Source organism: Oncorhynchus mykiss, chromosome 21 (assembly GCF_013265735.2).
Source record: "Oncorhynchus mykiss isolate Arlee chromosome 21, USDA_OmykA_1.1, whole genome shotgun sequence".
Classification (NCBI taxonomy): domain Eukaryota; kingdom Metazoa; phylum Chordata; class Actinopteri; order Salmoniformes; family Salmonidae; genus Oncorhynchus; species Oncorhynchus mykiss.
The window spans coordinates 20,398,811-20,423,072 of NC_048585.1; the positions used below are offsets into that span (position 1 = coordinate 20,398,811).

At 43.0% G+C, this 24,262-nt stretch overlaps 3 protein-coding genes across 10 annotated transcripts; 2 read left to right on the forward strand and 1 right to left on the reverse strand.

Annotated features, from left to right (window-relative positions):
• The first annotated feature begins 4,878 nt into the window (after nucleotides 1–4,878).
• On the forward strand, nucleotides 4,879–15,520 carry LOC110499963 (transmembrane 7 superfamily member 3). Its single transcript, XM_021577027.2, has 12 exons — nucleotides 4,879–5,256; nucleotides 7,041–7,195; nucleotides 8,329–8,479; nucleotides 8,976–9,096; nucleotides 10,459–10,630; nucleotides 10,765–10,942; nucleotides 11,482–11,568; nucleotides 12,003–12,083; nucleotides 13,418–13,570; nucleotides 13,715–13,812; nucleotides 13,983–14,145; nucleotides 14,261–15,520. Exons 1-12 carry the CDS (start codon nucleotides 5,184–5,186, stop codon nucleotides 14,512–14,514), a joined length of 1,686 nt encoding a protein of 561 aa, XP_021432702.2. The 5' UTR covers nucleotides 4,879–5,183; the 3' UTR covers nucleotides 14,515–15,520.
• Nucleotides 15,521–17,588: 2,068 nt separating this feature from the next.
• Nucleotides 17,589–20,276, reverse strand: LOC110499964 (FGFR1 oncogene partner 2 homolog). 5 transcript variants are annotated; one of them, XM_021577031.2, is made up of 6 exons: nucleotides 20,001–20,268; nucleotides 18,890–19,043; nucleotides 18,658–18,775; nucleotides 18,410–18,552; nucleotides 18,182–18,295; nucleotides 17,589–18,063 (listed from the first exon to the last, which is right to left on the reverse strand). In XM_021577031.2, the coding sequence occupies exons 2-6, from the start codon at nucleotides 19,022–19,024 to the stop codon at nucleotides 17,926–17,928; spliced, it is 648 nt and encodes a 215-aa protein (XP_021432706.2). In that variant the 5' UTR covers nucleotides 19,025–19,043; nucleotides 20,001–20,268; the 3' UTR covers nucleotides 17,589–17,925. The 5 variants fall into 5 exon arrangements, with proteins under 5 accessions (XP_021432706.2, XP_021432707.2, XP_021432705.2 ...); XM_021577032.2 differs by having other exon boundaries at nucleotides 19,983–20,264; XM_021577030.2 differs by having other exon boundaries at nucleotides 18,182–18,552; nucleotides 20,206–20,276.
• Nucleotides 18,677–22,815, forward strand: med21 (mediator complex subunit 21). 4 transcript variants are annotated; one of them, XM_036956486.1, is made up of 5 exons: nucleotides 18,677–18,815; nucleotides 20,298–20,394; nucleotides 20,690–20,804; nucleotides 21,446–21,546; nucleotides 22,038–22,815. In XM_036956486.1, exons 2-5 carry the CDS (start codon nucleotides 20,353–20,355, stop codon nucleotides 22,215–22,217), a joined length of 438 nt encoding a protein of 145 aa, XP_036812381.1. In that variant the 5' UTR covers nucleotides 18,677–18,815; nucleotides 20,298–20,352; the 3' UTR covers nucleotides 22,218–22,815.
• The last annotated feature ends 1,447 nt before the right edge of the window (nucleotides 22,816–24,262 follow it).

Consider the following 24,262-nt stretch of genomic DNA (forward strand, 5'->3'; position numbering starts at 1 on the left):
CTCTGCCATGCTGATTGAGTTCGAAAAACAGACTAGAAGCTTTAAAAGGAGGGTGGTGCTTGGAATCATTGTTCTTCCTCTGTCAAACATGGTTACCTGCAAGGAAACACGTGCCGTCATCATTACTTTGCACAAAAAGGGCTTCACAGGCAAGGATATTGCTGCCAGTAAGATTGCACCTAAATCAACCATTTATCGGATCATAAAGAACTTCAAGGAGAGCGGTTCAATTGTTGTGAAGAAGGCTTCAGGGTGCCCAAGAAAGTCCAGCAAGCGCCAGGACCGTCTCCTAAAGTTGATTCAGCTGCGGGATCGGGGCACCACCAGTACAGAGCTTGCTCAGGAATGACAGCAGGCAGGTGTGAGTGCATCTGCGCGCACAGTGAGGCAAAGACTTTTGGAGGATGGCCTGGTGTCAAGAAGGGCAGCAAAGAAGCCACTTCTCTCCAGGAAAAACATCAGGGACAGACTGATATTCTGCAAAAGGTACAGGGATTGAACTGCTGAGGACTGGGGTAAAGTTATTTTTTCTGATGAATCCCCTTTCCGATTGTTTGGGACTTCCGGAAAAAAGCTTGTCCGGAGAAGACAAGGTGAGCGCTACCATCAGTCCTGTGTCTTGCCAACAGTAAAGCATCCTGAGACCATTCATGTGTGGGGTTACTTCTCAGCCAAGGGAGTGGCTCACTCACAATTTTGCCTAAGAACACAGCCATGAATAAAGAATGGTACCAACACATCTTCCGAGAGCAACTTCTCCCAACCATCCAGGAACAGTTTGGTGACGAACAATGCCTTTTCCAGCATGATGGAGCACCTTGCCATAAGTCAAAAGTGATAAGTAAGTGGCTCGGGGAACAAAACGTCGATATTTTGGGTCCATGGCCAGGAAACTCCCCAGACCTTAATCCCATTGAGAACTTGTGGTCAATCCTCAAGAGGCGGTGGACAAACAAAAACCCACAAATTCTGACAAACTCCAAGCATTGATTATGCAAGAATGGGCTGCCATCAGTCATAATGTGGCCCAGAAGTTAATTGACAACATGCCAGGGCAAATTGCAGGGTCAACACTGAAAATATTGGATCTTTGCATCAACTTCATGTAATTGTCAATAAAAGCCTTTGACACTTATGAAATGCTTGTAATTATACTTCACTATACCATAGTAAAATGTGACAAAAATATCTAAAGACACTGAAGCAGCAAACTGTGGAAATTTGTGGAAATTAATATTTGTGTCATTCTCAAAACTTTTGGCACGACTGTAGACATTGTTAATGTTGTAAATGACTATTATAGCTGGAAACGGCTGATTTTTTATGGAATATCTACATGGGCATACAGAGGCCCGTTATCAGTAACCATCACTCCTGTGTTCCAATGGCACGTTGTGTTAGCTAATCCAAGTTTATCATTTTAAAAGGCTAATTGATCATTAGAAACCCCTTTTGCAGTTATGTTAGCACAACTGAAAACTGTTGTGTTGATTAAAGAAGCAATAAAACTGGCCTTCTTTAGACTAGTTGAGTATCTGGAGCATCAGCATTTGTGGGTTCGATTACAGGCTCAAAATGTCCAGAAACAAATAACTTTCTTCTGAAACTCATCAGTCTATTCTTGTTCTGAGAAATGAAGGCTATTCCATGCGAGAAATTGTCAAGAAACTGAAGATCTCGTACAATGCTGTGTACTACTCCCATCACAGAACAGCTCAAACTGGCCCTAACCAGAATAGAAAGAGGAGTGGGAGGCCCCGGTGCACAACTGAGCAAGAGGACAAGTACATTAGAGTGTCTAGTTTGAGAAACAGACGCCTCACAAGTCCTCAACTGGCAGCTTCATTAAATAGTACCCGCAAAACACCAGTCTCAACGTCAACAGTGAAGAGGCGACTCTGGGATGCTGGCCTTCTAGGCAGAGTGGCAAAGAAAAATACCTATCTCAGACTGGCCAAAAAAAAGAAAAGCTGGGCAAAATAACACAGACACTGGAGAGATGAAAATTGGAACAAAATGTTATGGACAGATGAATCTAAGTTTGAGGTGTTCGGATCACAAAGAAGAACATTCTTGAGACGCAGAAAAAATTAAAAGATCCTGGAGGAGTGCTTAATGCCATCTGTCAAGCATGGTGGAGGCAATGTGATGGTCTGGGGGTGCTTTGGTGGTGGTAAAGTGGGAGAATTGTACAGGGTAATGGGATCTTGAAGAAGGAAGGCTATCACTCCATTTTGCAACGCCATGCCATACCCTGTGGACGGTGCTTAATTGGAGCCAATTTCCTTCTGCAACAGGACAATGACCCAAAGCACAGCTCCAAACTATGCAATAACTATTTAGGGAAGAAGCAGTCAGCTGGTATTCTGTCTATAATGGAGTGGCCAGCACAGTCACCGGATCTCAACCCTATTGGGCTGTTGTGGGAGCAGCTTGACCGTATGGTATGTAAGAAGTGCCCATCAAGCCAATCCAACTTGTGGGAGGTTCTTCAGGAAGCATCAGGTGAAATCTCTTTAGATTACCTCAACAAATTGACAACAAGAATAGAAAATGTCTGCAAGGCTGTAATTGCTGCAAATGGAGGATTCTTTGACACAAGCTAAGTTTGAAGGACACAATTATTATTTCAATTAAAAATCATTATTTATAACCTTGTCACCGTCTTGACTATATTTCCTATTCATTTTGCAACTAATTTCATGTATGTTTTCATGGAAAACAATAACATTTCTAAGTGACCCCAAACTTTTGAACGGTAGTTTATGTATATATATAGATACACTGCTCAAAAAAATAAAGGGAACACTTAAACAACACAATGTAACTCCAAGTCAACCACACTTCTGTGCAATCAAACTGTCCACTTAGGAAGCAACACTGATTGACAATACATTTCACATGCTGTTGTGCAAATGGAATAGACAACAGGTAGAAATTATAAGCAATTAGCAAGACACCCACAATAAAGGAGTGGTTCTGCAGGTGGTGACCACAGACCACTTCTCAGTTCCTATGCTTCCTGGCTGATGTTTTGGTCACTTTTGAATGCTGGCGGTGCTTTCACTCTAGTGGTAGCATGAGACGGAGTCTACAACCCACACAAGTGGCTCAGGTAGTGCAGCTCATCCAGGATGGCACATCAATGCGAGCTGTGGCAAGAAGGTTTGCTGTGTCTGTCAGCGTAGTGTCCAAAGCATGGAGGCGCTACCAGGAGACAGGCCAGTACATCAGGAGACATGGAGGAGGCCGTAGGAGGGCAACAAACCAGCAGCAGGGCCGCTACCTCCGCCTTTGTGCAAGGAGGAGAAGGAGGAGCACTGCCAGAGCCCTGCAAAATGACCTCCAGCAGGCCACAAATGTGCATGTGTCTGCTCAAACGGTCAGAAACAGACTCCATGAGGGTGGTATGAGGGCCCGACGTCCACAGGTAGGGGTTGAGCTTACAGCCCAACATCGTGCAGGACATTTGGCATTTGCCAGAGAACACCAAGATTGGCAAATTCGCCACTGGCGCCCTGTGCTCTTCACAGATGAAAGCAGGTTCACACTGAGCACATGTGACAGACGTGACAGAGTCTGGAGACGCCGTGGAGAACGTTCTGCTGCCTGCAACATCCTCCAGCATGACCGGTTTGGCGGTGGGTCAGTCATGGTGTGGGGTGGCATTTCTTTGGGGGGCCGCACAGCCCTCAATGTGCTCGCCAGAGGTAGCCTGACTGCCATTAGGTACCGAGATGAGATCCTCAGACCCCTTGTGAGACCATATGCTGGTCCGGGTGGCCCTGGGTTCCTCCTAATGCAAGACAATGCTAGACCTCATGTGACTGGAGTGTGTCAGCAGTTCCTGCAAGAGGAAGGCATTGATGCTATGGACTGGCCCACCTGTTCCCCAGACCTGAATCCAATTGAGCACATCTGGGACACATCTGTCTCGCTCCATCCACCACAGACTGTTGCACCACAGACTGTCCAGGAGTTGGAATGATATATATATATATATATATATATCATTCCACTTTGAAAATATGGGGTATTGTGTGTAGGCCAGAGACAACAGGCTGCAATACAACAAAATGTGGAAAAAGTCAAGGTGTGTGAATACTTTCTGAGGGCAATATATCTGTTTCATAATTATTTTTATGTTTTTTTAAAAATCAGATATTGTGCATTTGACCGAAATTTCCACAAAATTCTCATTACCGTAACAGTCCAAAAAAGTAATAAACCAATACCATTCTAATATTTTGTTCACATTTCTGGCCAAATAAAAAAGTCTGAGTTAAACATAACACTGAAAATAAATTAAACTATAAAAAAGCTATACAATTATATCAGACGTTTTTTTCCGATTTGAGTGTTTTAGCCGTTTTTGTAATGAAAAGGTCAATTGCATAAAGTGGGTGATTGAGAATAAGAACTTCATTCTGAAGGCATTGAAATTAAATCAATTAACTTAACCTCTACAACTCTAGATGATGCATCATAGGTAAATAAAACTAAATATGATAATTTAATGTAAATGTCAACATGTGTTACATTTGATGATTTATGGACAAACTACAGCAACATATTTTGTGTTTTATTCAAATAAGTTTGGTTTTCTAAAGTAAAATTGTATACAATCTGGACCCGAGAATTTAGCCTGGATGCATTTCGGTAATGAGAATTTGGTATGAAAATGTACAAAATTCTGTAGAACGTTAAAAACCGATTTAAAATATACACTTTGCCAAAAATGATACATCTTAGTCCTTAGAATGATCGTTGATTTTTTCAGATGCATTATGGTTTTGTAAATCAATTTGCTACAGATATGTTTAAAACTGGTTTCATGATAATCACCCAGTTGCTGCTTTGTTCAGTGATTGGGCAAATGTAAACCCAGCACGAGGTTACAATCTCTGTGCTCTGGAACGCCCGCTAGGACTAGGGATTGGGACCTGCCCAGTTTGTTTTGACGTCTCCTGGAGAAAGGAAGTGGCTTGCAGCAGTTGACATTCGTAATACGTTTGAGCGACCGGACGTGGTTGGAGTTGTTCCGCGGAAGCAACAACAGCAATGAAAACGAATTTGTAGCCACACTATGTTGCACTGGCCTGTAAGCCTTTATTGAATATCTCAGCAACTGTGTTGCAAGTGATTGTAGCAGACTAGGAAGTAGGAACGTGGGCCTGAAGAAAATGCCGTCCTCCTGGCTAATGTACATATTTTTATATGTCTTGGTCTGTGATGGAGTTGTAGCACAAGTGGAAAGTAAGTCGTGCTTTTAATATTTTAAAATAAAATTGGCAAGAGATTAATTTGTATAACTTTCAGATTACATCAAGGTTTCTGGTTGAAAGCCAATCATACTCTAGTTAACGTTAGCGTCTTATTGTTTTATATGAAGAAGATATATACATACGCCTTCTTTGAATCAGAGATATCAACTCCACTAACTCAGTGAATTGTTAACCATTCCTATGTTTGGAGATGTTACCTATTGTTGTAGTTAGTCTTCACATTGAGGCTGGAGAAATATGAACCACTCTCAAATTCATAGATGGAACTGTGGATGCACGGGCTGATAGTCCATGACGACATGGACTAACGTTAACTAGTTGTATTTTGAAATGGCATTGTTTGTTTACAAAGACTCAAATATCAACAAAAACAAACAATGGACTTAAACATCCTTATTGTTTGGGTTATGATGAAGTGAAGACAGTTGTACTAGTTGCTGGAAAAGTGGAAGCAAAACACTATTCAATATGTCTTCAACAGTAACATAGTTATGTGGAATTAGTTTGGATTTAGATTAGATTAGACTAGTTTAGATTTCAAAAAAGGCTATTATTTTTCATGGTATAAAAAAAAAAAGTGTTATCTTTAACTCAATTTCATACCCAGGTTGTATAGGCTATGTAAATGCTACACTAAAAATAGGATAAAATACTGATTGTATACACCCACTCTTGCCATGTCAGTATGCACAACATAAAAAAATAGATATTTCTCTCATGGAATCTAATTCCTTTAATACTACATATAATTGAAATGTAGGGCTAATTACACTGCAAGTGAAATGGCCGCTAGTGAGGCATCTTTGGATTGGCCCTAGTGGACAGGTTGGATGCCATTGACATATTTAATGCTTGAGAAAGCAGCAAGCATTAGGAATTGGCTGCTTATGTTTTTTTTGTTAAACGAATGGAAAAGAACCCATCATGGCAGTCATGCTTCTTTTTCAGTCTATTACTCTTGTACTCTGACAAACCATCACGTGTTGGAAGATTCAACAGAGAGAGAGAGAGATAAGAGACCGGTGAGAAAGACAGGTGACAATTCAGGAGGTATGGACAGACGGAGACCAGAAAAGTAGACACAAGGCTGTACAAAGGATGGGGAGAGTAGAAAGTGAAAAAAGCATGTGCAATACACAATCAGTGAGAACAACCAGCAGTCTATTTGGTGTCGCAGTAGTTACAATACAATAGTTGTGTTGTATGAGGATCTGGCCTGCCTTGTTTTTTGGTATATGTTGCGGATTAAAGGTGTCCTTCTCAGATGTACTTACGATAGGCTCACATCCTGGATGATGTTGTCACAACCACAGGGGTAACCACATAGTCACAGCACCCTGTGCGAGATTTATCAGTGGGCCGTCAATGGAAATCAGAACAGCAGAACTGGAAAGACATTCACACTTACGGGTGGCCAACTCATAAAACATTTTATCCTTGCAAGGTGAGGTATTGAGTGGTATTGAAAACAGCGGTGTCAATACTTTTTTACCACTACCTTTTTGAGAAAAAAGTATTACTAGTAAACAGAATCTCTTTCTGAGCAATTGTATTAGTTTAAAACAATATCATTTCCAAATTAGTTGAGCATAGAATATACTGTAGCTCAGTATTTTAATTTTTGATTTTATACAGTCATTTTTGCTCATCTTTAACGGTGTCAATAATTTAGGAACCACTGTATATAAATAAACCTAGTAACAGGTTGTGGATAGCCTGGGAGGATAATGCTGTGGCATGTATTTCCTCCCTCAGATCGGGTGGTTTTCCTGTTCAACACCTTTCAGAACGTGAATGTGAATGAGAACGAGACAGTGCAGGCTGTGGTCTCCAGAATCCCCCTTGACGTGGCCTTTATCACCCTCCAGTTCCACACACAGCACAGCAATGCTACGCTGTCCTACACCAGGGTAAGACACTGGCTCACGCACAAACACACACGCTCACAGTAAAATAGATGTATCTAATAGTCTAATTCAGGTCAATGTTCATTAATTCAAAATGACCTATTGCCCTATCAAACACGTACAAACAAACTCACACACATGATCGGCACTGATTGGTCTACTGACTTGTGGAGGGAAGTCAGATGATGTGGAACCAGGCTGGTTGCTCATCATGGGAGGAAGACAGGCATGAGGCAAGGGTAAGATGGATTGACCAATCCTGGCCTTGGTCCCAGAGAGTTGGGTGACGAAACAATCGCCAATCACCCTATCACACCCTATCACACACACATCTAGTGACCCACTTGCGGCAGAGTCTTGTGAGATTTGCAGACACTCTGAGTAGAGCTATGGTCATGTGTTAGGCTGGTCACAAGCTCTTTGGTGCTGATAGAAACCTTTATGAACGCCTTTCCCTCTTTCTACTGAAAACGCTTTGAACTAACTCAAAGTAACCGTAACACAAGTAACTCAAAGTAGTCGTAACTCAGAATAGTCGTAACTCAAAGTAGTCATAACACAAGTAACTCAAAGTAGTTGTAAGTCATGGTGGGAATAGGCTAAAGCAGTAAACATGCTCTGACTGTAGTGAAGTCAACAATGAAAACTGTCCCCAACTATTAAGGGGCAAATGTACCAAACACAGCGTAGACAGTTAATGAGTGTCGTCTGGAAGTGAATATCACTCACTACAAGTCGTTCTTTCTCCACTGCCTGTCAAAACCATCTGGCAGGTATAGCCTACAGCTAGGTGTGAAGAGGTGGTCAGCCGGGCGTCTGTGCACTTTTCAGTAGTACTTTACATTACAGCACTGAATAAAGCAGTAATAACATGGTGGTAGTATGGTAACTACTACGTTAGAGTTACTCACAATGGAGACATTATTTGCCAGGATACATAGAAAATTGAGAGCAACTGAAACTTTCAGGCAAATCAGTGCATTGAAATCAACTAAATACTGACTTAGAGCTTTAGAACACAGGTCTTCATGGGATTTCAGGCTTTGGTTGGCGACAGAGTTGGATGGAAATAGGGCTGTGTTATTGACTGACTATTTGAGTGATTTTCTGGTTGTCTGGTTGACTACTTTGGGCAGATGCCAGGGATTGGCCTCTCTCTAACAGCGGTGGACTCAGGCCTTCTCTCACCCCTGATCCCCGGTCAGACCAAGCTCTCCTGGTTCCTGCTGGCCCCTGATGGTGACTCTGTGGCCGGCACTGGGGTCATCCTCCCCTACACCAGCTCTGGTATGTATGCCCTTCCATCTCCGCTTCCCAAAATAATCCACCAATTCCTCTAAGTTTTAGGTGGCCTCCCACTATCTGTCAATGCCTTACATCACTTTTAGTGTTCCAGGATATTATACCTCTCACTACTCACCCTCAATCCACCATTGTTTTAACCACTCCATATACCATGTCAAAACAATAGCAAGAGTATCTTGTAGATGTGGAGCCTGTTTCAAACAAACCCCAAAACAAAGTATGTCAGGTGGATTATTGAACAAAACAAATAGTCAACTGAGAACAAATTTCAAAGCTGTTTTGTCTTCCACCAAACTGATTGTATCTGTGTAGAGTAATCTGCACTCTACAACTTCTCCACAGTCACCAGTAGGCCATCTGCATAGACCAATGGTACAAACTCTCAACAGTCTGCTACTACTGTACTGTCAATGGACTTCAAGAAAAAACAGTAACTTGATTGGCTGGTTTTAATAACGTGTTTTCTCTCTCTCTGCAGACCCAGTCCCTGGAGCTTGTAATCTGGAGTTTGACCTGGACATTGACCCAAATGTCTATCTCCACTACAACCTTTTTGAGACTACTATCCGCTTTGCACCTGCAAATATTGGATATTCAAGGTAACAACACACTAGAGGGTTTATGAATGAGCATCTTTGATTTAATCACTTCTGTCTCACTGCAAACAGATGTGAGGCAGGGCACACTCTGCATATGTTTTCGTTTTAAAGTTAACCCTGGTGAAAAGTCAACAATTAGCCAAAGAAATTGTCCTGTGACTGAAAGACAATCCATTCTTATGAGTGCATTATGTGTTGTCCTACATTTGTGTGGCTTTCGTTGTGGTGGAAGCAGAGTAAGAAATGTTTTAATGCCAGGGCTCTGGCTAGGAATGTGCTTTAGTAGAGAAAATAGATTTACCCACAAGTGGCGAAGTACAGTGATTGGAAACCAACCTCTTCAGCATTTTGGGAGAGGGAAATCATTGATATTTTCTTATGTAAATAAAGAAAATACTTTGTTGCTATTAATCAGGCTATGGTGTGATAATGATCATAGGAGTTGGCAAGACATCCCAAACAGATCTGGTGACCAGGATATGGGAAGTGCTGGCTTTTAGTATTTCCACATACAGTACCTACTCACTCGCATTACACGGACCGCAGAGTGGAAACGCACACAAAATTCTGTCAGGGCCAAGCAGACTGCAGAGCGGAAAACACACACACACACACACACACACACACACACACACACACACACACACACACACACACACACACACACAATCTTCCTATTTTGCATCAAGAAGCTATAATGTAACATTGGCCTGTGGTCTGTAGACTGAACTGTATCTAAATTTACCTGGAACAAAAATAAATAGGTTTTGAAAAGCAGTGATTCAAAAAGCAAAAGACCAAAGAGGTCTGGGAGGTCTGTGGCGAAACAAAAAAAGAGTCTCAAAGATTTTGAATGAGACAAAAGTGATGGGGACACTTATTTTGCGTAGTCTCTGAATTGTATTTAAAAAAAGAAGGAGACTCCGGCCCTTTCCGTTGCTGTTTCATATTGTTGTGTTATTATTATTTGTGACGGCCCTTCTGAGCCATCTTATTTCATTGTGAAAAATGTTGAATTTTTTAAATAAAAAAAATGTACAACATTTCTGTTTTAAAGCTAGAATCGTTAATAGGTGAAAGTGCCATGTCCGTTTAGGATATTACAACAACAGAGAAGTTACTGGAAACAACCACTGTTTTTCTCCTCTGACATCACTGTACACACGATAGAACAGCCAAATATGCAGTGTACTTTTTTTTCCCCCCGCAGCCGGACTCTTCTCTGCTCTGTTTTCATCAACAAAACAATAACAAAGGCACTGGGGGGCGAACAGTGGTGCTGTTTCCCCCAAATGCGCATTCGTACTTTAAAGCAAACTTTCAGAATCCATTGTGAACTGACCTCTGTTTTAACCTCCTCAGGGGCTCCAATCCGCCTGCCTGTGACACTGAAGTAGGTGAAAACACTCGATGGCGCCTGAGTTATGACATCTACCAGTACTTCCTGCCTGAGAGTGACCTTTCAGAGCAGAGCCTCATCACCAGCATCCAGAGTGTGGCCAATGTGCAGACCATGAGAGAGCATGGGAAAAGGGTGAGTTGATAATAGTGTGAATGTAGTGCAAAATGGACATGTATAAAAATACAGATTGGGATTGTAGACTGTAAACTTGCTGGTTGTGGTGTAATGGTATGGTGAGCATTTCAATTTTTTTTTTCTCCCTGTAGCTCATGACACTATCATCCAATGATAAGACAGAGGTAGTGTTTAGCTCCATCCCGGGCCAGGGTGTCATCTACTCTGTCATAGTCAGAGACCCAGTGCTTAACACCTCTTCCTCGTATATCCCTGTCCACACCTACGCCTGCAGCTTCTCCTCCACCTTAGATGGCTGTGACACTCTGGGTAAGTGGGACAATCAGCACTGGGTCAAAAGGGTCTTTTTGCAGGGAAACGTCAGTCAATATATTTCTATAATAGAGACATTTCTAAAGATATCTGAGTATTCCTGTCTGAATTCCCGGGGCCTTATTCAATGAGACTTGTTGTTGAGTGGAAGAAGAGCATCATGTCATTCTACACAGAAGACGTTTACTGTACTGCAATCGTTCTGGCTGAGACCTTGAGGGCTATTTCCGTGGAAATCTTATAGAATGCACCTTGAAGGACAGCATGCATTTAAGACCAGGGAAGATCAACACCAGTCCCCTGGGAATATGTTGTCAGCTGATTTCAGCCTCTATCTTGATTAGCAACTGACTTATGAACCCATATGTCAACTCTTGTCAACAGTAACACACTGTAATGGAGCAATAAGCAATTTCAGAGCAGGAGAAAAAAGAGAAACAATCGACACAGTGTCTCGTGTAGTACCAACAACAAGTTAGACCAACTATGGGGAAAGACAGAATGACTAAAGGCTGATGCACTTTCTTTTCTTCTAGGGAAGATATCCACAAGGATCTTCTTCACCATTGCTGGTTTAGCTGGCCTCTTCGTGTGCTTCTTTGGGCACCGCTTCTTCAAATGTGGTGAGTAGGGGGAAACAAGTGTTGACTTACCAAGTTTTCCACTACATCACTGGAAGATAAGTCTGGGAAGTCGAGGGCTTTTCCTCCCTATAGAACACCAGTAATAAATAGCCGCTCCCAACTAGCTGTATCCCAGTTATTTATGGTTTGTAAAAGTCCAAGTCCAAGTTCATGCCAGCCAGCTAATGAAAATATGGCCTGGAGGTTAAAGGTCTTTTTGTAAAACTGTTGCTCCCACATAATGGGCAAAAATAATGTGAAAGAAAAATAATAAATAGACTATTCGCTGGTCATGTTTTTAGTTCAGTAGCAGGTTTAATCTGGGTCTATGAAACCAGTCGTAGATGTCATGCTAGAAAATGTGTGTTTACTGTGTTGCTCTCCCGTATTAAACGTTCCTCCCTTGTTCCCCTCTCCATCTTCCTCTCTCTTAGAGCTCTTCTGTATGGGCTTTGGCTTTGCAGCGTTTCTTTTTTTTGTCCTGATCACACGAACTACAAAACTGGACTATGACAGTAAGTTCAAGTGATTTCAAATGAACATAAGATTGTAGACCTTGTCAGCCAGGTTGATAAGGACATTAATTATGGTGTGTGTTTTTTCTATAGTAAATATTGGTCTTCAGTTTATTTGGTCATATGCTTGTTCAGTTATCTCTGTACTCCCTCTGTAGTTTTTAATGCGTCTCCAAAGCATACAGTATTTTGGAATGAAATTAGCCATATAAACTGGCTTTGCGGCCAGACAAATTGCATTAATCGTCACAGGTCTTTCATAAATGCGAATTAGATAGTCATGCCATATCAATATGATTTTCCCCAAAAATTATCCTATTTTAATTTGGAAGCTCCAGTCGGTGCCCCCTGAAAGCATAGAGTTTTTCTGTGATTCAATCAGGTCAGCTCAGTTGAAAGAAACTCCTGTTGGTTTCATTAACTGGGAAATCCGATTCGCCAGTACTAAGTCAGTACAGTTGTTACAGTATGAAGATAAGTGATATTTAATTTTTAAAAATTAATTTAACCTTTGTTTAACTAGGCAAGTAAGTTCAGAACAAATTCTTATTTACAATGACAGCCTAGGAACAGTGGGTTAACTGCCTTGTTCATGGGCAGAACAACAGATTTATACCTTGTCAGCTCGGGGATTCGATCTAGCAACATTTCGGTTACTGGCCCAACACTCTAAACACTAGGATACCTGCCGCCTCACATGCCATCTAAAAGGCAGAGCAAAATATGTCACGTATGCATTTTATGCTTATTTTACAGTTTGTGTATTTTGATTTGGAGAAACCTAGAATGGCTTGCATGGGTGTTTGTGCTCCCCATATGCAAGGTGATGTCAGTGTTGGCTTGTATATGTGTTAGTCATAGAGGATGGCGGTGAGCGTTTGAATTCAGAATTACACACTCGAACCCTAATGTGATTTGGTCAGTGGTGGAGCTGATGGATGGGTGGCAGAACTCATCCAGGACGCAATGGGAAACTTCCCCAGTGCACAACACACAGTTCAGTGTGAAACAACACATTTCTGCATAGAACAAACATCTCACTGTAAAAGCCCATTCCAGTAATTAAGTTGGCGCACGGGTTCCAACATGCTGAAGAACACATGGTTTAGTATAAAGATAGATTAACATTCTTTAATTATCTGTAGAGAAGTTGAGTTTAGAATTGATGGAGAAATTCCTGGACTTGCTTTAATTTATTTGGGGTCAGTCTGAGTTGGATCCCCGGCCAGAAGCTCAGGTTCTCATTCTTCTATGGCTCTATGAAAAATAAAGATATTTGTCCAACTCCCTCTCCATCTGACCCTGACAGAAGTGTCTGTGTTTCCTCCCTGCAGTCCGCCTGACCCTGACAGCAGTGATTGGCGTAGTGGGGGGAGTTATCCTGGTGATGAGCTGGTGGCGCTTCGGCTCAGTTATGTCCTGTGTCGTCGCCGTCGGTCTCATGTTGGGGTTCCTCATCTCCTCCATTGTCTTCTTCACGCCTGTCGGTAAAATAACCAAAAAACACCTATGTCAGATTATTATTTATTTGATTGACTAGTTCAAGCAGGATAATGCTCAATCAGCTGAATGTTGTATGACACAGAAAGTATTGTAACAAAGTTGTAAAAACATTCTCATCACTTCCTCAGGTGACATACAGGTGTTCCGTTCGAATGTGGTGTTCTGGGTGACGTTCAGCTGCATCGTGGTGGTGGTACCGCTCTTCTTTGTCCGTTGGCCAAGAGAGGTAGATCCCTACCCCTCTGCACTTTCTTTACAGTGGCTGTCCAATTCAACACCATAGTCCCCTCCCACTTTGAACTCAAGAAGGGCTTAGAGCTTTCAAAGATTTGAGAGGACAAATGTGGAAATGGAGCCTCTGGGTAAAATTGCTGTGTGGGTGTTGTCTGTCTGCAGGGTAACATCACTACGTGTGGTGTAGCTGGAGCCTATGCTGTGGTGCTGGCTGTGAATGCTTACATATATACCAGCCTCTCCTACATCACCCTTAACATCCTCAAACGCTTCCTCAACGACAACTTCAGCAAGGCCTTTACTGATGTGCCTTTCCAGGACATTGGTGAGTAAAATCACTTCAGAGAGTTTTCTTTTATTTAACCTGCAGGCAGGCCATATGTTGGGCACCTGACTTTGACCTTTCAACCTAACATATTTTTGTCCTCTTGGTCTTCCAGATTTCATCATGATCACAGTGTGGGTGGTTCTAGGTGTGTCTGGTATCGTGCTACAGCTCTACCGGGAACGCACACGGTCCTTCTTCCCCCCCAGCCCTTACCTCATGTGGCTGCAAGAGCGGGAGCGCCGCAAGACCAACGTTCTGGACCCAAGCCACCACACGTCCTCACTCCCTTCCCGTCTCCTCGCCCGTGCCCGACAGCTGACTGGCAGGAGAGAGTCCGCTGGCGAGTGCACACCCCTCCTCCTTTAAACCCACCCATTTTACCCAGCCAGGTAGACAGATTCACCCCACTAGGAGGGTGCTATGGGGCATGGGCTCTCTATCTACAGGGGAAGCACCATTGCGTTTGGAGTCTTTCTATTCCAGATTATGTATGTTTTCATGCCTTTGATGATGGTAACAGTCCATTAAGGTAGTGTTTATATGCCTGGGGAGGAACTTTGTCAAAAAGTGCACACAGAGAATTTTCAAAAGATTATTTTCAAGCATGATTTGATTCACTTCCTCAGTCTTGTGGTATTTGGCTGCATGTTCTTAGACGGTACTGAGGAAGTTGTTACCACTGCCACTTAATATTGTGCCAAAATAGTTGGCCACTATCTCCCCTACTACATCACAGTGCCTTTAAACAACTAGGGTTACAGCATACCGGTACGGGCAACATATGTGTTTTAGTACCACTGAATAGCACAAGAAAACATTTGGAACAGTAAGATGCAGACACATCATGCAGACAGTCTTTTTGAAATGGCTTTGACAGCAACATTTGGTAGGTAGGTATTCATTTTAGTGTAAAAGTAAGTATACTTTGTTTATCTTAATATCACTCATTGAAATTGGAGGGCATATGTCCCCCCAGTTTTAATGGGTATGACACCACTGTCAGGGAGTTCTGGGTATGCCCATTTTGGCTCCAATGGCTGCAAATTGTTTTTAATGTTTTGTCAACATTTTTGTATGCAAACTGTCACTTTTACACCATGTTCTGTAAAACTGTGTATTTAGAGGCCACAAGTTTTTTTCTATTTACAAATATGAACAATTACATTTAAGAAATATGAGCGATGTTTATATTGAAATATGCATGTGTTTTGGGGACCCTTTTTGCGAAACAGTTGTTGAATCGAACAATTAGTGGTATGGGTGGGAACTTGCAGCATAAAATGTATCCTCTCTTGATTTCTGGGACATGTTTGATAGCACTCTAAAATCATAAACCACAAGTGGCAGGTGTAGGTGGATCCTGAGCAATGACGTTTATAGAAAATGGGGATATAGCCAAAATCAAATCAAATGTATTTATATAGCCCTTCGTACATCAGCTGATATCTCAAAGTGCTGTATAGAAACCCTGCCTAAAACCCCAAACAGCAAGCAATGCAAGTGTTGAAGCACGTTGGCTAGGAAAAACTCCCTAGAAAGGCCAAAACCTAGGAAGAAACCTAGAGAGGAACCAGGCTATGAGGGGTGGCCAGTCCTCTTCCTCTTCCGGCTGTGCCGGGTGGAGATTATAACAGAACATGGTCAAGATGTTCAAATAAATTACCAGCATGGTCAAATAATAGGTCTGGGACAGGTAGCACGTCCGGTGAACAGGTCAGGTCATACCATAGCCGCAGGCAGAACAGTTGAAACTGGAGCAGCAGCACGGCCAGGTGGACTGGGGACAGCAAGGAGTCATCATGCCAGGTAGTCCTGAGGCATGGTCCTAGGGCTCAGGTCCTCCGAGAGAGAGAAAGAGAGAATTAGAGATAGCATACTTAAATTCACACAGGACACCGGATAAGACAGGAGAAGTACTCCAGATATAACAAACTGACCCTAGCCCCCCGACACATAAACTACTGCAGCATAAATACTGGAGGCTGAGACGGGAGGGGTCAGGAGACACTGTGGCCCCATCTGATGATACCCCTGGACAGGGCCAAACAGGAAGGATATAACCCCACCCACTTTGCCAAAGCACAACCCCCACACCACTAGAGGGATATCTTCAACCACCAACTTACCATCCTGAGACAAGGCCGAGTATAGCCCACAAAGATCTCCGCCACGGCACAACCCAAGGGGGGTTTCCTGAAGTGTTGAGCACTAGCAGGAAGAACAAACAACAAGTGCCACAGCCTCTATTGCTCTGTCAGGTGGCCTGCTGTTTATGTTCTCTATTGCCAGCTTTCGTTTGGTAAAGCATTTTCAGTGTTGCCCCTATGACTTTTCTTTAGCAGTGGTGCAAGGGTAGCTGGGTGGGTGCATTGCTAGTATTGTAAGTATAATGTCCTGCCAGCTGTTCCCATAGACCTGCAATCATTGACCAAACGACTATCCCTTTAAAAGCGCGTCTCGGCAATTTATTGCAGCGGTGGCAACAATTTAGCAGAGGTGGCCACCGCTGCTAAATGAACCTAGGGGTTCCTAATTTTAAGGTAGTCCAATATGTGTTTTGTGGGACTTTTTCTTTAGGTTATTTCTCTCATTACCCACCCAGTATGTGCTTTGGTATGAAAAGCTGGCTTATTGAGGCATTAATGATGTGTACAGGAGTTTGCCTGCAGTCACATGACATAGTTTATTAATGCATTCCATGACCAATGTCAGTTTTTCCTCCAAATGTTCAGTAATATTGAAATTTAAGTAGATAATTTGAGATTATTTTCCCTCTTGTGCAAAACAACAAGGTATCCTCAGATGCAGTGTAATATCCAACCAGTGATTTTGTGAATACTCGCCAAATACTCGCCATTTGCACACGACAGGATGTTGAATTAAAATTTTATAGGGAATTTATTGATCTTTTATGATTAGCAGAATCACCTGACAGGATTCAGATTAGGATTACAATGTCAAGGATGGGAAAGACTGAAATGCAGGCAGAAATGGCCATTTCTACTTTTCTCAGTTTGCAAACCAAAACACACAGGGGTGTGAGGACGCCGACATTGTAAAATTATAGCCATACTGTTGAAATTCCTCACTAGGAAATGCTTCTATGCACTAAGATTACTGATGAAGCTTTCTTAAAAGGTCAAGGTTACCTTTCAGTATTTTTCACTACAGCTCTTAGGTACTTACCTTTTCATGTGCCATGTCTTGTTTTAAAATGGGTTGTTTGTCTACAGTGTTTGTTTTGTTGTGTGAGAAATTTGATAAATAGTTTTTCCTAAAAATCACTTGTTCGTTTCTCTGCTCCTCTTGTCCCAAACGTTTGTCATCAGTGAAGTTGTGATGTATCATGGTGCAACCATTAGGTCCAATAGTCCTGTTCACACATACGTTTTTCCCAACACTGGGTTTCAGCTGGAGGGCACTGGCCAAACTTTAACATGTTTCTTTCAAGTGTTTTATTGTCATTCAAGAGCAGCACTTTCACTCATTCACACTTTAAAACCCCACAGGCTCATCAGATATAGCACAATGCGTGCCATGACTAAAAATGCATGACAGACTAAACTGCTGGAGGATTTTCCCATTTGTCTCAGAGGCTTCCTACTGTATACCTCCAATGTAGTGAGACAGTTGGGCGGCAGTATGACCTGGGGCATCGTTCGTTGTTGAGTGCACTCTGGGAGTCTGTGTGGCTGTAGGTGATTGGGGGGGTATTGTCTGTACAAGGTGGGGGCGCATACACACACACACACACTCCAAGCTCGTGCTGGTGTGGGCCTAACTCTTCCGGAGGCTGATGTCGGCGCTGGTCAACAGGGCAGACAGGGATGTGCTATCAGAGGCCTCCTCTCTCGTCAGAACTAGGAAGGCTTCTCGACTGATCCCTAGCAGCTCACGAAGACCACTGTTCTCCAGCTGCTCAAAAAAAAACATGCATACATTTTTAACAGTATGTTTGAAATAGTAGTACTGTTAGTACTCAGTCAAATGCTTTTAGTAAACAGTGAGAATACAGACAACCGGTGTGACTCACCTCTAGTTGCTTGATCCTCTCCTCATCTTCACACAACCTCCCCTCGTCCACTTCGATGGCCTTCCTCATCACCGTAGCCATCTCGTTGATCTTTTCTATGTGCGCTTGCATTTCCTGCAGAGTCATAGAATAGAAACAATATAAATATTTGCTTTGAACTTCTTCGATACAAGAAGAAAGGGTAGCTCCTGAGTGCGATGTGACACTAGAAGAGGGTGGGTCACTCACAGTGGTGTGCTGCTCCTTTAATTGGTTGACGATGGCTGGATCGTCCTTCTTACTGGCCATGAGGAGTCTGAAGACCTGCTCCCTGTATTTAGTCATGATGAGCTCTATGGCAGACTGGTGTTCCTCCAGGGAGGTTCTCAACTCTGCAGGGAGAGAAGATATAGATACACACATTTCTATGGATTTATCCAGACAGGGTACTTTTTCAACTGGTAATATGCCTGTTATGAAACCAATAAATGCTCTACCTTTGTTTTCCTGCTGTAGGTCACGGATCTGACGGTTTTCCAGCTGGATGCCCATGACGAGGCTGGAACGGGGCCGATGCCGGGCTACCCGGTTCAGCAACTCAATCTCCTCCTGATACTGCAAACAGATACACAGAACTCCAGTCAACTCAATAAAGGTCAGTTAAAGGCAAGTGTGTACCCTTTCCAACACCAATCAAAAGAGCTGCACCACCAGTGACATTGGCATTACCTGTTTCATGGCCTCCACCCTCTTGTTAAGGGACGTTGTCTGTTCGATAAGTACCTCCGCTGCATTGTCATGGTTGCGAAGTCTTTCCACCAGCGACTTGGCGTCTGACAATACATTTTCTAATGAACACGACATCTCTGTTTGAATAAGTACACTGGAAGGAAAATAAGGTTAAGATGCTGCTCCAAAGCCTCACCAAACATGAATACATCATTCAATTTCTCCCCCTTCTCCGTAGAATGTGCACTTGCTCACTGCCCCTCAAGGATTTGAAAGTATTGGATTGGTATAAGTATGTGCTAAACTAGAGGGAGATCCAACCAGATTTATCAAATCAGTCCAAATGTAACTTAGAGGAAGACTTAAGATTCTTAGGCAAAGTTGCATCTTGGCATCCAAGGCTACATCTTGGCATCCATTACATAAATACTTGGCACATGAGCTTGTCAAAATGCATGGAATAAAATCCTGACAGAGTCACCATATCCAAACAATACTAAACATCATGATTTGACCTGGACCCTCATTCATGTACCTTTACTGCCTAAATAGCTCGCATAATCTCCCGGTCAGCAGGGACATATTCATTACGTAAACAGTTTTACCTTTAAGAACCAAACAGAAGCAAACAGAGAAAAACAAGAGTTTCTACTGGACAATTTAAGGAAGGTCCCGCCCCGTTTGCTTGCGTTTGGGAAAGTTTCACAATATAATCGACGTAATGAATACGCCCCTGGTATACAGCTAACCTTCAGAGTTTGACTCTTTTTCCAGTGACTGACCAGTGGACACCAAAAGGATGTTTTCAAAGTATTCTAACAGGGTACTTTAGCTAGCTGATAATTACGACAACCTACTGGCTGTCGCAATCGGAATGATGTTGTTAAAGACAGTTGTCAGTCAGATACTAGCTAGCGAATCAACAAAATTAGCTAGCTACAGTAGCTAGTTAAATGCTACGGAAATCAGGTGAATCGGTCACTGAAAATACAAGCAAACAAAATCTGCAAGAGTCTCATGTTGGTATTGTATTTTCTGAAAAGTTGCTATACTTAGCTGTCAGAAAAAAAGTGAAATTACACACAAAACGAACCAATACTCGTAGATTTACCTTAGCGAGAAACTCCTTAGCCAAGCGGTACACTTCCCGTTGTTACTGCTGCAGTCTGGGAAATGTATAAACACGTTCCGGATTCTTTAGATTACAAGCGCTGCGGTCAATCTGAATAGCCTCCCCTCCTTCTATATTCCAGTTAGGATAGCTAGGTCTATCAGACACTTTTCCCCAATCAGATACTGATTACATTACTTAATACCTCTGATACTAATTTTCCAGTTTTCTTTCTTTGAATTTCTTTCACTGTGTGCGTTGTGTACTCCAACCTGTGGGTGGCAACAACACGCTAAGAAACATTTAGTCTGCCCGGAAATCCAATTTAGGAGAAGTAGGAGAAACAACAAAGATGGCGGACAGGCTAACGCAACTTCAAGATGCAGTCAATTCGGTATGATATTTTTTTTTTCATTTAGCTATTAGTACACCCCACACATTTTTTTTAATGCTCAGCAAATTGTCATGTCACGTTTAGATTGACTGACTTAGTATTTGGAAGCGGACTAGGCTGAATAATGACAGCTAGCTAGTTGGCTAAGTTCTCTTTATCGTTTCTCGGTTGCAAGGTTTGCTGAGCTAATTAACTTTAGCTACCTAACAATCACGTTGTTTAATGTCTTATATTTGTGTTAGGTCAAAATGCTCTCATGACAATATTTTTCTGACGTGTTTTTGATGTCTTTCAGCTTGCTGATCAGTTTTGCAATGCAATCGGGGTGCTGCAGCAGTGTGCGCCGCCAGCTTCGTTCGGCAACATACAGACAGCAATCAACAAGGACCAGCCATCGAACCCCACTGAGGGTAAGGACATGTCACATATTAGATCCAAGTGGGATACCATCGGGGCATGTGTGCCTTTGCGCCGGGCAACCTGAGTTCAAGACTTACACCCATCGTTTGCTACAAAGCAAATGTTATTTGCGCCGAATACAACAACAGGTCACCTTACAGTGAAATGCTTACATACAAGCCCTTAACCAACAATGCACTGGTGTCAGAAGTGGGTTGTACTCTACAGAAATAGAATCCTTGATTCTATTTCTCTGATGTACTCTCCTGTGATGCTGTTGGAGGTAAGGATGGACATAGGAAGGCACTTGAAAGAAAGTTGGAGTGCTTCCAGTTCTGAGGGGTTTGTATAAGGAACCTAGCCAATGTAAGTCTGTTCAACCTTCCCCAAGTTGGAGCAGTGGACAGTGTGTTTGCCTTCGGACAGGGTGACCCAAGTTCAAGACATACACTTGTCATTTGCTTACATTGTTAGCCACCAGCAATGTGAAAATCATTTTAGACACCTTGCTGATACAAATGTAATCTTATGTCGCATAAATATAATACAATTTGACGGAAATAACGACTTTGACCTAACAGCGCTATTTGCATATGAAAAGTTTACGGATTACATCTTTAATTTGAAATGGGGTTGTTATTTCTTTCCCTAGAGTATGCCCAACTATTTGCTGCACTCATTGCCCGGACAGCTAAGGATGTGGACGTGCTGATTGACTCACTGCCTAGTGAGGAGTCCACGGCAGCTCTACAGGTATGGAGGCTGAATTTACTCCTGTGATTCAACAGGAGTGGAAAACCTCCAACTAGAATGCCATTCCCATGTTGAAAATGATTATAGTACATTCTTTCAAGTGAAAGCGATAGTTCAATTCTAATTCTGTATTGCTATACTCTTACTTTGGAAATAGCATATGGAGCCAGTTGAGGACTGGCTGGAATCTGTAACTACTTTGGTTGCAATCCAAGTCAGACTTGTAAGTGGCTATCCTTAGCATTGGTTACCATAGCCCTGTCCCGGGCATACAAACAAATAGCTTTGGTAAATCGCCTTATAAGAAGTGTAGATGGGACTATTTACTCTCCACTCTCACTTTGGCACACATTACTTCAATGAGTTCACGCTCAAATAAAATAACAGTTTCTATACATTTTGTATGGAGATTTTATTGACTTTTTTCGCTCCCTCTTTTTCCCCTCACCACCTCTCATCTTTCTTATCTTATTCCCTGCCCCTCTCCCTAGGCGGCCAGTCTGCGGCAGTTGGAGGAGGAGAATCATGATGCAGCGGCACGTCTCGAAGAGGTGGTATACCGAGGGGACTTGCTACTGGAGAAGATCCAAAGCGCCCTGGCTGATATTGCTCAGTCACAACTTCGTACTCGCAGTGGAGGGCCCAGCCAGACCACACCGCCTGACTCATGACCCCCACACATGGGGCAAAGACATTCTCACATCACTTTCTCACATAAATACACCAGAGGGCGCAAATGTGTACAGGAAATCAAATAAAGAACCCGCTGGGTGGACCTGAACGGCTGACCTCTCAAGGATGTAAATCTATGGAAAATACTTCTTGCAATATGTGAGTGGGACATTGGGAAGTTGGTGCTTGGGGAATTCAGTGAGGCAAGCCATTAACCCACATGTTTCTTTACACAAGGACCTTGAGTTCTTCCAGCAAGGAACTGTTTACTCTGTCCTTTTCTTAGCACACTCTATTTTGGATTAAAAAGCACTGCTCCGGTGTCAACATCTGCTGTCAATTTCTTAACCCTGGTTATTTTGAGGATGCTAGTTATGGGTCTGCTGAGTGCTGTTGGTAGCCATTTTTGTACATACTGAAAGCAGCTGGTGAAAGGAACAACAATCCTAAATTGATAGAAGACCATGCTGCACACCAACAAATACTACCCCTTTACAAGCAAGCCCTGTTGTTTTAGAAAGTCAGGTTTTGTATTATTTTATACCAATGTTTTTGTCAACAGTTTATTTCAAGGCATAAATGGCATTTTAAAATGAAGTTGACTTTTTGCATTTCACGTTGGTGCTTTTTTTAATGTTTTGTATTTTGATATGCAACACAGACAAACCTTGGCCCCACCGAAAGATGGCTTTCAGAATGCCCTTGAATTGAAAGTGTTCAAGTCTTATATATTAACGGGATTCGATTGAGCAGTCCGGGTTGAACCGACTATAGCTCGTAACGTGACTGGGCAAACTCGTGAGTGAGGGGCACCCTGCTCAAATCGAACGGTAATCTGCACAGCTCGTGATATCGTCAACATTGTGCATCATTCAGAAACATACACTGCTCAAAAAAAGAAAGGGAACACTTAAACAACCCAATGTAACTCCAAGTCAATCACACTTCTGTGAAATCAAACTGTCCACTTAGGAAGCAACACTGATTGACAAATTTCACATGCTGTTGTGCAAATGGAATAGACAACAAGTGGAAATTATAGGAAATTAGCAAGACACACCCAATAAATGAGTGGTTCTGCAGGTGGTGACCACAGACCACTTCTCAGTTCCTATGCTTCCTGGCTGATGTTTTGGTCACTTTTGAATGCTGGCGGTGTTTTCACTCTAGTGGTAGCATGAGACGGAGTCTACAACCCACACAAGTGGCTCAGGTAGTGCAGCTCATCCAGGATGGGACATCAATGCGAGCTGTGGCAAGAAGGTTTGCTGTGTCTGTCAGCGTAGTGTCCAGAGCATGGAGGCGCTACCAGGAGACGTGGAGGAGGCCGTAAAGGAGGCAACAACCCAGCAGCAGGACCGCTACCTCCGCCTTTGTGCCAGGAGGAGCACTGCCAGATCCCTGCAAAATGACCTCCAGCAGGCCACAAATGTGCATGTGTCTGCTCAAACGGTCAGAAACAGACTCCATGAGGGCCCGACGTCCACAGGTGGGGGTTGTGTTTTACAGCCCAACACCGTGCAGGATGTTTGGCAATTGCCAGAGAACACCAAGATTGGCAAATTCGCCACTGGCGCCCTGTGCTCTTCACAGATGAAAGCAGGTTCCCACTGAGCACATATGACAGATGTGACAGTCCGGAGACGCCGTGGAGAACGTTCTGCTGCCTGCAACATCCTCCATCATGACCGGTTTGGCGGTGGCATTTCTTTGGGGAGCCGCACAGCCCTCCATGTGCTCGCCAGAGGTAGCCTGACTGCCATTAGGTACCGAGATGAGATCCTCAGACCCCTTGTGAGACCATATGCTGGTGCGGTTGGCCCTGGGTTCCTCCTAATGCAAGACAATGCTAGACCTCGTGGCTGGAGTGTGTCAGCAGTTTCTGCAAGACGAAGGCATTGATTATATGGACTGGCCCGCCCGTTCCCCAGACCTGAATCCAATTGAGCACATCTGGGACATCATGTCTCGCTCCATCCACCAACGCCACGTTGCACCACGGACTGTCCAGGAGTTGGCGTATGCTTTAGTCCAGGTCTGGGAG